General features: G+C 46.0%; 1 protein-coding gene across 2 annotated transcripts in view; it reads left to right on the forward strand.

The window, feature by feature from the left end:
- Positions 1-2,174: 2,174 nt before the first annotated feature.
- HDX (highly divergent homeobox) overlaps positions 2,175-14,885 on the forward strand; it is a 41,268-nt gene continuing 28,557 nt past the window's right edge. The window contains exons 1-4 of one of the 2 annotated variants that reach the window (XM_039572048.1): positions 2,175-2,332; positions 5,990-6,135; positions 9,777-9,923; positions 11,823-12,941. In XM_039572048.1, coding sequence (XP_039427982.1) covers positions 9,777-9,923; positions 11,823-12,941 — 1,266 coding nt within the window. In that variant the 5' untranslated portion in view covers positions 2,175-2,332; positions 5,990-6,135. The remainder of the gene's footprint in view (positions 2,333-5,989; positions 6,136-9,776; positions 9,924-11,822; positions 12,942-14,885) is intronic. The other variant, XM_039572049.1, reaches the window with a different exon arrangement.

Below are 14,885 nucleotides of genomic sequence, written 5' to 3' on the forward strand. Positions count from 1 at the left end.
ATTAATGAAGGAGGAAACGTTTGGATCTGGTGGCAGGAGAATATTTGGTTTATTTCATCCTGCCATATTTTTTTTCCTCAAAGTTTGGCTCCTTGAGGGGCAATACCACAGAGGGAAATACATAACATGAGATTCTTTCTGGAGCTTGTCACTCCTTTGTTGCAAACAGCAGCAGCTTTGTTAGCCTGTACATTCTGTCTCCTCTTCCACCTTGTAAAGAACATTACTGTGATCTATAAATCCTTTTTTGGGGCTGCAAGTCTGCAAACTGGTTTCTTTGACAACTTAAATACACATCTCATGTCTCCTTCAAGAACGATTCTCTGAGATTTTTGATGAAAACTATAGAAAAAGCACCTGTGAGCCCATTGTTAGTCAAATTAGAGCCCTTGAAATATTATTTTCTATTATTCATCATTTTAAAGGAGTTTAATAAGCTGCATTTTATCAAACACCACTGCATTTTTCAAAGAATTTTAGAGAGACTGTCTCACCATTTTTATTTCCCAAGCCGCAGATAATGTGAGAAGAAAACGTACCAAGTTTCTCAGGAATCATTCTATAGCTACCTCCAAACCAATTGCTTTCTGTAGAAGTGGTGGTGTAGAAGTTTTGTGGTTGCTGTATTTAATTTTTACAGGGCAAGTGTTGATGGCACACAGAGGAAGGGAACACATCCAGGAGACAAAGCAGCACAACAGAAGATTTAGGGTTTAAATATAGGGACTATCCCTAAAATCTGGTTACTAAATTCAGGATGTTTGCTATACCATAGAATTATAGAATGGTTTCACATGGAAAGGACCTTAAAGATTACCCAGCCCCAACTCCCCAAAGGGATGCCACCACTAGTTCAGAAGTCAGTGTTAAAATTTTTAAACAATGTAAACAACTTAGTGCAATTTTAAAATAAACATAAACGCTGTCTGCTTTTCTCCTCCCTGCCTACAGAGAACCAGCAGCAATCCTTTTATTTCAGTCCTGCAGAAATATTTACTGGTAGTTCTGACTAAAGCAATGCACAAAATTAATTGCCTGTTTAATATTTTAACATCATGACTTTCAGAGGAAACTATTTGGAGCAGGGATATAGCCCATCTACAGGTTTTGTAATTAACACAGCCAGGTCTCAAATCTGATTCAGACTTCTCAGTGTTCCTACAGCCGAGCCAATAAACAGTGATTTTACATGATTTCTACCACACAATCCATCAGGATGGGTGGGCAATGTCAGCCTTCCTGCTCCTTTGTTGAAGAGGTTTGCTTTTGGAAGGGAAATGGAGCCTGAAGGAGGGCTGGCAGTAATGCACCTGGTTGTACCTGGATCCTCGTAAGGACACAGCGAGTATATATGCGTGGTTTGTGTTGTCACCAGCTCCAGCCACGGCCCCGAGGAGGTGTCTGGCCCCATGGGGTACCTGCCCTGTGCTACCCACCTGGAAACACTGACATTTCCTCCCTTCCCAGACCAAATGTATCATTCTGGGCAATAAAAGGTTTATTTCTTGAGCGCCGTAATATTCACGCAAATGAAACCCCGGTCCTTCATGGAGCTTTTTGGGTTTCACTGGGCACAATCTCCTTGTGAGCCCAGGCTTCACATCGCAGTGGGGTCACAGGGATGGCCATCCACAGAATCACTGGATGGTGGGGGTTGGAAGGGACCTCTGGAGATCACCCAGTCCAAGGCAGGGTCACGGGGAGCAGGTGACACAGGAACGCGTCCAGGTGGGTTTGGGATGTCTCCAGACACGGAGACTCCACACTCCCCCGGGCAGCTGTTCCAGTGCTCTGCCCCCTCCACGGAAAGAAGTTCTTCCTCGTGCTGAGGTGGAACTACTTCTGTTGTAGTTTATGGGCACTGCTCCTCGTCCCATCCCTGGACAGAGCCTGGCACCACCCTCTAAGAGACATTCATACGGATTGCGGACTCCTTCCTTCTCCCCGAAACCTCAGGGATCGCTTTCCAGGAGCACTCCCGGGGGTGATGCCGGACGGGCCCCGCGGCCCGGGGGCGGTGCGGGTTCCGGGGGCGCCGGGCGGGGCCGGGGCCGGTGCGGGGCCGGTGCGGGGCCGGTGCGGGGCCGGCGCTGAGGCTGCCCCGTCCCCGCCCGGTGCCGGCGCTCCCGTGCGCGCCCCCCCGGCGGGCGGCGGGGGCGGGCGCCGTCCGGGCCGCGCTGATCGCAGCGCGCCATTGGCCGCTGTCTGCGCGCACGTCACGATCATGATGAGAATTAATGATCGGGGCCGCTGATTTCATTGTGTGACGCCGGGACCGACCCAGCCGAGCCCGGCCGAGCCCGGAGCCCCCGCGCCGGCCCCGCGCTACACGGTAAGCGCGGGGGAGCCCCCCGGGGGGGAGCGCGGCGGGGCGCCGGGCGGGAGGGGCGCGGTGGGAGGGGAGGAGGAGGAAGATGATGATGATGATGATGGTGGCGATGATGATGATGATGATGCCGGCGATGCCCCCCCCCCCCCCGCCCGGGCCCGGCGGTGTGGGGGGGGGGAGGCCCGCGCGGGCTCGTGCGCGCGGACCCGCCCGGCGCGCGCAGGCGCTGCTGCGCCTCCCACCCCCCTCAGCGCGGCCCCGAGCGGGGCGGGGGGGGGCAGCGCCGGGCACGCGCCGGGACCCTCCGGGGGAACTGCGCGTGCGCGCGCAGCCGCTCCGCGCGCGCCAGGGGTGCGCCCGCGCGCTTGCGCCGGCCGGGGCCGCTGTGCGCGTGCGCGCCGGGCCCGGCAGCGGCCCCTCAGCCCCGGGTGCCTCGGTCACAGAGACGGAAACATCGCAGTGAGCGAGCCTGGAAAACACCCCCGGGCTCCCCGAGCACAGCCTGCCACCGAACCAGGGCACTCAGTGCCGCGTCCAGTCTTTCCTTAAACACTTCAGGGACAGGGACTTCACCACCCCCGTGGGCAGACCCTTCCAGTGTCTGGCGACCTTTTCTGTGGAGAAATTGTTTCTAATGTCGATCGTAAACCTACAGTGGCACAGGTCCTCTCATCGCTAATTTACTCAGTTCCTGGTGCCTCAGTCACAGAATCTCAGAATCACTGAGGTTGGGAGAGACCTCCGAGATCGCCGAGTCCAACCTGTGCCCCATCCCCACCTTGTCACGAGCCCAGAGCACTGAGTGCCACCTCCAGTCCTTCCTTGGGCACCTCCAGGGATGGGGGCTCCACCACCTCCCTGGGCAGCCCCTTCTAATGTCTAATTACCCTTTCTGTGAAGAATTTCTTCCTAATGTCCAACCTAAACCTACCTTGGCAAAGCTTAAGCCTGTTCTCCTGTCCTGTCATGGGTTGCCTCAGTCCTTAGTGTCTAGGTGTCCCCAGTGCTTCAGTGTGCCTGTGTTGGAAGAAGATGGCCTTTAAGGTCCCTTCCAACCCAAACCCTTCTGTGATTCCATGGTATTGGCCTGTTGTGGTCCAGGCACAGCCAGTCATGATGGTTGGAGTGGGGGCCTTGTGCTGCCACACTTTATCCCTTAGCTGTTTGAGGATGAGGAGGAGGAAGTGTCCTTGGCTGTGCTGTTCTGGAGGTCTCACCCCTGGAAGTGCTTGTGTGGCACTTGCCTGCTCTGAGCAATCCTCAACCCTGCCCCCTGCCCTCTTAGCCTGGGGTTTCTCATACTGTGGATAAGATCACGCCTCACCAAGTGCTGTGTCCTCCCAACTGGAGTCCTGAAGCAGCTCACATGCTCAAAGTAACACTGTATTTTCATGTTCCTTCCCTTTTTTCTGACATAGGTCTTCCAAACACGTACATGCTTTATTTAAAACACGTGGCTAATCCAGCTGCAGTCAGGAGTCTCATTTGCATCAATAAAGAAGGATGGGATGCATAAACCTGCGGTGTTGTGGTCATGGGTTATTACGTTATTAAGTTTCTGAGGGCTGTCTAATTTGTCCCTAATAAAGGGCTGCATTTTATAGGTAGGACTGTAATACAATCCTACAAACGCTGTACTTAGTGGAGAGGGAAGCAATTACGCTGCGAGTCACGGATATTTAAAAGTAGTTTTACAAGCTGGTCTGTACATTACACTTACCCAAGCATCAGCCTCATCTATTGTGCTTGGAGTGAGTGGTTGTAACTGGTTTGGCCTGTGTAGGAGAGAGGCATCAACCTACAAATTCAGATTATTAAAGGTTGTTGCTTGATGTGCGTCCAGTATCTCCACGTAGTGTGTAAGTTGGGGGAGTGGTTGGTTGATTGTTTTCTTTCCATTTGGGATGTGCAAAAAATGGTGAGTTTTTGGCAGCCGTGGAAAGTGAATGAGATGGTTTCAATTCAAGTTTCTAAAGCTGGAGGAATAGTGTCACTGCTGCCGTCTTGTTTTATTTATGTCTACAGTAGCTTTCTTACCATAGTTCCAGTTTTGTCTCAGATTTATATTGGCAGTAAGACTTGTTATTTTTTGCCACTGGAGATCTGTGGAGGCAACAAAAAAAAGATGAATTGGGAGTGTGCTGATTTTCTTGTTGTACCTGTTACAGATGGAGAGACTAAAACAGAAATAGGCTTTCTAAGGTGACTTTTTTCTAGGCAAATGCCTCTTTGGAGCTGAAGTTAAAAAAGAAAACTCTCAGCTTGTTTCCTTTTACTACCCTGTGTTAATCCCTGACAGTTTTAAAATGTGTTATGCCATAAATATTTTTATACTTAGTTACTTCCTGTTGGCTTGTACTCTGAGCTAATTGATTTATTTATTATTTATTTGACATCCAAGACTAGTTTCCATTGCTGTTTGAAGTGAGCATAATTATGGGTTTGTTTCCTCTTTTTCAAATTAATTAGTATTAACATAGTATTCTATGAAGATTTACCTTGTAAATGTTTACTTGATTCAGCAGTCCTAACATTTAAAGACTTTTGGGACTAAGATCATACTGCTGTACGTTGTAGGCAGAAATTATTTTTCCTTCTTATGATGCTTCTTTTTTTTTCCTTTATCTTTTTTTTTCCCCCCAGAGCTTTCAAGTAATTTCAGAACAGCTCACTAACTCCTGAATTATTTGATTACGTGATTTTTCCCATTTTCCTATAGCTGTTCTTTCTTTTGTGGTACTCCTTGACATCGAGTTGTTTCCATTAGTTGCTAAAAATGAATGACCTGGCTTCACCAGGTCTCCCCAGAGAGATTCCTGAATTTTGGGTGTTGGATGAAGTAACTGGGGTGGAAGGGCTGGGCATTTGCAGCAGACCCTGTGGGATCATGCACTGAGCGCCTGTTCCATGAGGCAAACCGCAGCTTCAGGAGCAAACTGCTGTAGGTCTACGTGCTCTCCCCTCTTCACTCATTCTCACTCTTCCCACAGAAGGGATGGAAGGGGAATATGGGGGAAAAGTTGCTCAAACAGCTAACGAAGCCTGAAAAGTTCAGCTGTAAGAACAACCTCAATGTCATCTGACAAGGAGCCGGTGACAGTTGCAGGGTGTCCATGGAATTGTCCTTGGGGCAAACTGAAGGCTATGGAGTTCCCATCTTTGTCCTTATCAGTCACCACCCTGGTGGTGTCCCCAGTGCCTGACAGCACTTAGACTCCTTTTACATCTCCCAAACCATGACACAACAGAGGGATCTTACGATGAGCAGTTTTTTAATTAGTGTTCAGTTCAGAAAGGCAGCGAAAACATCTTTCTATTGTTGGGTTCACAGGAGGCTGAGGGGTGGGGGAGACCATGGGAGTGAAGAGTTACCCAGCGTTGGTTGACCTAGGACAAGTAGCAGGGGCAAGGGAAGCCTTGGAAAACCTGCTTTTTCAGCTGTCATAGATCATTCTCTGCACTCTCAAAGACACCAACACACTTGGCCAAGGCTGCTTTATTTTATTAGAGCAGGCAGATGTTGAATCCTTAAATACTGCTTTGCCGCCTCTGTCTTTTAGTGAAATACAGCTTAGGTTCATGGAATTTGTTTGCATAATGCTTTGCCTGATTTTTATTAAATTTCACAGAGTTCTTTTCTGTAACAAACTCTCTTTTCAGTGCCAATGTGTTGCCAACCAGCTGGACACCCGGCTTCCCAAAAGCTCTCATGCATGTTTGCTAAGCTTGGCCAGTCAAGATCAAAATGAAATTATGATAAAAATCCATGTGGATTTCTAACTTGGAGTCTGAGGTTCAAGACAAAGGTGAGAAATCCTGAAGAGACTGGAGTGCTCTGCAGGTGCACAGATTGGGAAAAGCAGTTTATTTGCTTGGAAGTTTCTGAGGTTGTTTTGAATTATAGTCTGTGATGAAGGTGTGTGACCTGCTGATTCCTTTCATACTGATGTGGCTGCCTCAATGTTCAGTAATTTTAGCACTTTGCAAATTACTTCCTGTGTTACAGAAAATGTAAGAGTTCATCTCTTGTTCTAATTATGAAAACTGATGCTGAACAGGTAACACTTCCCCAAAAAATAGTCAGTGTAATCCTTTGATGAACATATTCTGTGTTAATTTGTCTCAGAGACAGTAACATTATGTTCCTACAGCTGCTTGAATGCTCAGTGTAGGTAAATTCCCAGGTGTGACAGGCATGGGAAGTGAGCAGAACTTGGTGCCTCTGCAGGTGGCATATGCAGAGGCAGCTCTTCCTGGATTAATGGGATGGCTTTGGTCTCTGTGGTTTTCTAGGGGAGTTCCCAAACATCCAGTAATTGGTTTATTCAACACAGGGTACTGCTTTTGATATTCAGAATCAGCACTTAAGAACTGCTGATAGTAAACTGTTTCCATCTGCACTTTACAGGTGACATAATATCTGCCAGAGACAGAATATTGCCAAGTGTCCTTCACACTGGTGTGAAATCAGTGGGAAATGGTACAGAGCTGTCTGCTGACGGAGGATTTGGTGTATGCAAGACACAAAAGCTTTAATAAATCTCACCTGCTTATTTGAATGTTTACACGTTGGAACGTAAACTGCAGTTATGACTCAGCTTTCATAACTCTGTGGCTGTAGGATCCTGTCATCTGTTTATTTAAATCCGTTTCTGATGGCCTCTGCCCGGATCCTTTGAGCTCTGCTTTACTGGATTCAAGGCAGAGGCTACTAAGGAATCTTACCAGGACTTTGGTTGGCAGGTGTAGCTCAGGAGTGATTAAAATCCACTGCAAAAATGAGTTATTAAAGCAGAGCATGACCTCTCCTGAGCTTAGCTGGGCCAAACCTGTCATGCAATGCTCAAGGGTTTATCTGAAGTTCAAGTGATTTAATCAAAATGCTCCACCCTGTCTTTATCTAAATTACAGATGTCAAATGCAACAATGAAAGTATTTTAACACAGAAGTGACCTTGGATACAGAAATCCACATAATTAAAAAATGTGTCAAGGACCTGGCACAGGTCTTCCCTCACAGGTCATCAGGTCTGGCTTTCAAAATTTATCTTGCCATTGGAAGAGCCTTCACTGCAGTTGGTGAACTATTTGGAGAGCATGATGTGATGAGCCTGTGTATGGAAATGCTGGAGCTTTGGGACGATACACTTCAGCTGGATCTGGAAAGATGGAAGGTTCATAACTATTTCTGATTAGGTCATTTGTGGGAGCTGAGCTCCGCTAAATAAAACACAGCACTGGTACTGAAAGAGGAGTAGACAAAAGTGGAGGCTGTGTCCTGCCAATCGTGCAGGAGGAAAAAGAACCACAAAATTAACTCTCCTCTGTTCTTTCAAAGTGACATAAATCAGTTGGTGGCCTCATCATTGTGTATCCACATGGGAGATCTGAAGGCAGTTCTCAACCTGAGAAAGTAGATTATTATGAACTTTATTGATTTGTTAATGGACTAATAATTGTCTCCTCTGTTGCTTGCTATAAATTTCTTTAAGGAGTAGATTATTCAGAGCAAGAGTCTCCTTTGCCCAGCTCTGGCTGTGACTGAATAAATGTTCTGGGGGAGGAAGAACTTGGGCAAACCTGACTTGTAATGCAGCTGGTGATGCTGCATTTAATAATGCATTGGATTGAGAGGGTGAATAAGAGTTGGGAACAGAGGTAAAAAATGTGATTGAAAAATCATCTTCTATTTTAACTATTATTTCAAAGAAACAGTCATTTTTGCAAATTGGTAATTACTGATTTTCCTACTGTTTGTTGACATAGAGAGGAAAGTAAACTCTGAAGTCAAAGCTCTGGCCTACAAGCATTTTACTCCAAATTCTAGATGTCAATCTCTTTCTTTATACAGGGCTGTTGAACTCTTAACATCTATTTCCATCACATAGTATAATCATCTTGGAGAATAATGTGAAAACAGTTGGATGTCTGTTCATGCTTTTGAGCCCTTAATAATTTTATTTGCTTTATATTAGAAGCAGCTCTTGTGCAAAGATTAGGTAGATCACAACTCTTCTCCTTTCCATCCAGAATTTTCAAACATGCTTGGCTACAAATGGTTCCCTCATCCCCTTTATTTTCCTGCTGGATGGTGACAGGTTTCCTGTCCTGGGTTCATTCTTTTATATTGTGATGCATGTACTGCATTAAAATAAGTTGTGGCTGGTGACATTTTTGCTTCCCAAGGCACCAAGTTGGATGCAGGTTGTTCCTGGCTGGCGCTTGCAGTGTCTCAGCTGGTGGCCTTCTGTCTGGGACAAAGAAAGGCGCTGTCTTGGAAATCTGTGATGATGGGGCTCTTCTTTCCTGGTACCTACCCAGAGCATTGTATTCTTGGCCTGTGTAACAAGAGCATCAAGCTCCAGTTTGCCATTAGGACTCTGTTGTGCGCTTGGTAATATTGATAATATTGACAATATTGTTTGCCTTTCCCAAGCCAGGGTGTGAATTTTCACACATAACAAAGCAATGTCTGGTTTAATGTGTTCATCAAAGTGCTGCCCTGCCCCACGTCACCACCTGAACCTTCACAGTGAAACTCTCAGGGGACCGAGTGCTGGGAACTGACCTAAGGAGTTGCTGCTGGCCCGGGAGGAACCTGGGCCTCTTATCCTGGTTGAGTTCCTGAGCACCACTTTGGACAAAGCCAAGGAGCAGGAACACATCCCAAGGTCCTGTAGCCAGCATTGGTTATATCCCAGGAAAACAACCCTTACATATTGTTAAAAATCCTGATTTCCAGCCTTTGGGGGGGGTGTCACAGCAGCAGAACCTTTCTCAGCCTGGGACATGGGTGCCCCTCCTCTGCTAAACTGGAGCATTTGCACTGGGTGGGCAGCACCAGGGCTGCCCAAATCCCTTTCTTGGTGATTTTCACCCAAATTGGTCTCTGGTCCTTGATCTTTGTGATTTTGCAGCTGGAAATGCCGGTACTGACACAGCAGAAGGACCTTGTGGAGTGTAGGATTTGCTGTAGTTGGAGACAGCAGAAACTTTACTCGTGTCAGTCACCTTTATTTTATACCAGATTTTGTCTTTTTTTTGTTGTTAGGGGAGGTGAAACAGACCTGCTGGTATTGGAGCTGCTGATGTTTCTCTGTTTTGCCTAATGCCTTTATTTCATTTATATTTTTAAGGGAGAAACTTTTTTTTTGAAACTAGAGCCTTACAGACTTAGCAATATCATGTAATATTTACCTATTTATTTATTTATTTATGAAAAGCAGTCATTGTTGTTCCAGACATACAGTTCACCTGTTCAGCTTGAGTCTGTCACAATGCTGACTGCAAAGGGTTTTTTTGGAAAGTCAGGAAGAGTGTTGGTAAAAGATTGTGTAGAGAAAACATGTCAATCCTTAGTGTTATCACAGGCACAAGTGAGAGCCTGTGCATCCTGCAAGTGTAACAGTTTCTATTGCAGCTTTCAGAGTATCTCCTTTTCTTTTCAGATGAATCTGCGTTCTGTATTTACTGTAGAACAACAAAGGATATTACAGCGTTACTATGAAAATGGAATGACAAATCAAAGTAAAAATTGCTTTCAGCTCATATTACAGTGTGCACAAGAAACTAAACTGGATTTCAGTGTGGTCAGGGTAAGTGCTGAGGCATTCCAAATTTGTTAAACATACACATTCATTGCTTTATGTAAAATATATAGAGGTCTGGAGTCCCTAACTTTATCCTTGTCTTAAATCAGACTTCAGTGTGTGTTTGTGACGTTCATTTTTACCCAGTGAGCCTATTTAGAGTTTGTTTTCACTGAAATATCTTCACATGACTCTTGAATTTAGCAGGGGCCTGGGTTGCAGGAGTGATTTTTGTTCTTCGTCTTTTGTTGAGATTTTTAAAATTATTATTTATTAAATTACAAATTGGTTTGCCCTATAGAAACTTCGTGTAATGTATTGTATCAAAGCAAGGTCACATTATTCAGAAACTATTTTTAAGCTAAATAAGTTTCTATAAATTAATATATTTGGGGGGAAACAATTGTGGAATTATTTCTTTGATGCACTCTGTCACACTTGTATTCCACATCACAATCATAAATATTGTGGTCCCTCATGGTTATTTACAGTGAGGACATTCTTTTCCTATAAAACAAGAATGTCCCTAGTACTAACAGGAGCTCTTCCAGAGTCTTTGAGTTCCACGGGAAGGGAAATAATAATCCCTTTGTGAAACACTAGACAACAAAATGGCTGTTGTCCGAGAGCAGAAATAGAAATCCTGAGGCAATAGATGGAAAAATAACAAGGGTAGTGGAGCTCCCAGGAGCTGCTGTGACACTGGACACTGAGGAGGAACAAGTGGGACCAGTCGAGGTTGGTTTTTTAATTGGTTTACCAGTGGTACATTGACAATAACAACCCTGCTCCCAGATTCTTACTTGGATTCCTGTCCCTCAGAACACTCTGGAAACATTAAAAGTTACTTTCTCAGCTTGAGGTGGTGGAAGCTGTGAAAGTCAGCCAGGGATTCAGGCTCCTGGGGCAGGCAGACAGTTGTAACAGGAATCTGGATGCTGATGGTGCAGCCAGGGCTGGTTTGCTATTTTTGTGCTGACTCAATGTCCTAGAGGAGGCAGCCCAGCTCTCCTTGCAGTTCTCTCCATCTTTGTGTTTCCTTTCCCTCTCCATTTCCCTTTCTGCAATCAAGTATCATTCCTTCTGTTTTCTTCCCTTTCTGAGCCCTGATTTGCAGCACTTAAACTTTTTATTGCTTAGGAAGTACAATGAAAACACATTCAGTGTTTGTCCTGCATTTGTCATAGTTTAACATGGTCTTACCTTTCTCTTATTTACACCCCTCATTTCTGCTTCTCCTAATGCTCCCTTTTTTCCTTTTTTTTCTTTTTTTTCCTATAAAACTCTTGGTCAGTGATTAGTTATTTGCAAAATGATACTTAAGTTGCAGCTGGCACTTGCAGATAGGATTATAATAGGCACGTGAATTCCCTAACTACAATTGGTCAGGAGAATGGGACTCTCAGCAGAGGCAAAGCTGGCCAGTAACTGACATTTTACTGCATGTTACAAATTGTGCCTCAAATTAGACATTTTGTAAAATTTGACAAAAAGGTTAGTAGAGTGGAATTGTGTATGGCAGGGATGTTTGTTTTCCTATCGGAAGTTAGTCACAGTGGTGTCAGTGAAATAAATCTTGAGGGTAACTTTAGGACAGGAGGCATGAGAGTCTTGGGATTTTTGAGAATCTGGGGCATTGGAATTGAGACTGGGGTTCTCCTGTGTATGAGTTGTGGATCCCAAGGAGGAGAAGCCTGGATTTCTACCCTGTATTGTTCAGGCCTGGATTTCCACCCTGTCATGTTCACTGCATAATCAGTACATGATTTACATATTTGTAAACTTAGATCTCAACTTGAACACTTAACATGTCATCAGATCTGCTTAAAAATGGAATTGCTAATTTTTTTCTGCTTCTTTAACGCCTTGTTTTGTGTTTGCTGTCGTTGCTGGTGTTGTTTGCAGACGTGGGTTGGCAACAAGCGGCGGAAGATGAGCAGCAAGAGCGCCGTGGAATCTGGGGGCACCCCCCCAGGGACTGCCCCCGCCACTCCCTCCATGCCCCCAGAAGCAGCAGTGAGAAATGTGGTAAATATTGCTCGATCCCAAAGCCAGCAATCTTCTTGGACCTCTTCTAACAACGACGTGATAGTGACTGGTATCTACAGCCCTGCCAGTTCGTCGGGCCGGCCGGGAGCTGCCAAGCACACGAACACCTCCGTGGCAGAGCTGCACAAAACCTCCATTCCACGGCTCCCGGGCAAGAGCGACGCAGACTTCCAGCAGCAGCACATCCCTCTGGGACGGCAAGTACCCCACTGTAAAAATGCCTCCCTGTTAGTGGGGGAAAAGACCATTATTCTGTCCAGGCAAACGAGCGTGCTCAATTCTGCAAACTCCATTTACAGTCACACGAAGAAAAGCTACGGCGGCTCCTCGGTGCAGACGGCGGAGCTGGTGTTACCTCAGAAACCCATGATTTGCCACAGGCCCTGCAAGGCCGAGCCCTTGGCGTGCCAGCGCTTGCACAAACCCGAGCACGCAGCCCTGGCATCCCACGTGCCCCCCGGGCCAAGGGCTCACCCCAGGGACCCCGGGTGTGGCACCCAGAACCTGGAGATCCGCGAGGTGTTCTCACTGGCGGTCACAGACCAGCCCCAGAGGCTCGTGGCGGGGAGCACAACGCAGAAACATCCCTCTCTGGAAGGCAGCTGCCTGTCCATCGCGATGGAGACGGGTGACGTGGATGACGAGTACGCCCGGGAGGAGGAGCTGGCCTCCATGGGAGCGCAGATCCAGAGCTACTCCAGATACTGTGAGGGCGGCGGCTCTGGCCGCGGGGACAACCAAAGCACGGCTGGACCGGGCCGCAGTGGGAGCTGTGGGGCACAGGTGGGCAGTGCCAGGGATGTGCCTGACAATCTCCTCTACCACAGCAGAGAGTTCCACCTGCCTGCACGGACCTCATTGCACACAACATCCAGTACGATTTATAACACTGCGAATGCAGCCAGAAGTACCTTTTCTCCTCATTTTACATCTTCAAGTCAACTGAGGCTGTCACAAAACCAAAATAATTACCAGGTAATCCATCCATTTATCTCTGTCTTCAAACTTCAAAGCCACAGTTGTAGATAAATGCTGTTTTCTTTCAAAGTTGGTAGCTATTAAGCAATAGGTTCACCTTTCTGCGGGCTGTGCTCCTTTTATGCCTTTCAGTGGCGATTCACTCTCAAACCCAGTGCGGTTTGGGAGACTGCAGACCTGTCAGCTGAGCCCCTGGTAGCCATATATTGAAGATCAGTGAGGATTTCATGGATTCCATGGCCAAATTTTGGCTGCAGGACGGTCATACCTACGAGCTGGTGGTCGCTCAAGCCTGTGTTGTCCTGCTCTGGCTTTCCAGCACATGCCATGGCCATTCCCTGGGTGTTCCCCTGTGGACACACATCACACATGGCACAGGACGTGGTTTCATGCTGACATTTGTGTGCTGTGAATTTGCTCACCCCATTGATGTCAGCTTGGATTCCTGTACCCCCTGTGCAGGTGGCAATCTCTGGACCTGTGTTCTGTCAGGGATTAAGATCCCCTGTGAGGGAGTTAACATGGTAGGAGACACTCAGCTTCCTTTCCCACAGCATCTAATACAAATAATCAGTTTTACATTCAATCCCTTTATTCCTCATACTTGTACTAAAATCCCTTTAGTGATACTGAGGGGAAATTAAATGCAGAAGAACTAAAAGTTGTTTAAGAGAAACTGCAACACTTGACACATTTTTTTAGTTTTTGGTATTAAAAGGGGAGAGATACTTGTGCAGGAAACATCAAAATTGGTATTTTTCATGGATTTTTACACCATCTGGCATGACATAGCCTGGAGACACTGAGATAAAAGTCTTTTAAGGCTGACAGGATGTGATTCTGTGTGTCTCACCTGCATGTATTTGCCTGTTATTGCCTTTCTAATTTATCCTGAAAATAAACCATGTTGACACCCTATCAGCTTTTCCTGTGCTTTGCTCACCAGGATAGAGAACAAGACTTTGTGAGTCATGGGGTTTTTTGTAGCTTTTTTTAGTTTTTCTTTTCTTTTTTTCCTGATTTCTTCCTATCTCATGTGACCATTTGAAGGAAAGCTTTTGAGTTCAAGTAAGTGCCACTTTTCACCTGAATTATTGCTCTTCTGGGTAAACCAGAGGTTCGATGAACAGAGATACTCTGGAGTAAATTCGGGGGGGTATATGGCACATCAGATGAGCTGTTCTCTCCTTTACTCTCACATAGTCTGTCAGTGTTTGCTGTTACTTTTCTTCTTGGTTGTAAAATTCATGAAATGCTGTTTACTTTTGCCATCCCAGTTTCACAGAAGAGAAGCTGTAAATGTGCAGATCAGTCCAGTAAGGGGTTGGTGAAAGTGCTTACGATTGAGTTAAGGACATTTTTCTTAAGTTTCATGATGGGAAATCCATTACTGATGCCTCCATCAGCTGTGTGCTTGTGGTGCTTTATTTCACTCTTGAAACAGCTTCAGAGAGATTGATTTCTTCTAGTTTTATATTTTTTAAAGGAAATTTGGAATAACTTTGTTATGGGGTTCTGTGGGGTAGGAACTGAGTCTTTTTAAAGAGCTAGAACAGTTTCACAGTCGATGATATTTTATCTGTCCATTTGGTGTTTTATGGATCAGAGTAAGATCCCTGCAACTTTGTTTTGGGTTTTTTTTTTTACTTCCCCCTGTTATAAGAACATACCTCGTTTTTTTTGCTAAGTGAGGAATTCATCTGTACCCCAGCTGACCTCCATGCCTGTCTCAGATACCTTGTTCTTTGGATCGGGAATGTGGGTGGAGGGAGCTTCTGTTTCCTGTCATATCCCTTGTCACTTTCAGGGTTTTAAACCTTGGAAAAGCTGAGCCGGATGCTGTTAATTCTCTTATTGCTGTGAGCATGCACCCTGTGAACCTCTGAGGTGACACTTCTGGGTATTAGAGGCTTTCTAAGGTGCTGTCTGAATCCTTTTAGG

This window comes from Corvus cornix, chromosome 4A (genome assembly GCF_000738735.6).
Source record: "Corvus cornix cornix isolate S_Up_H32 chromosome 4A, ASM73873v5, whole genome shotgun sequence".
NCBI classification, from domain to species: Eukaryota; Metazoa; Chordata; class Aves; order Passeriformes; family Corvidae; genus Corvus; species Corvus cornix.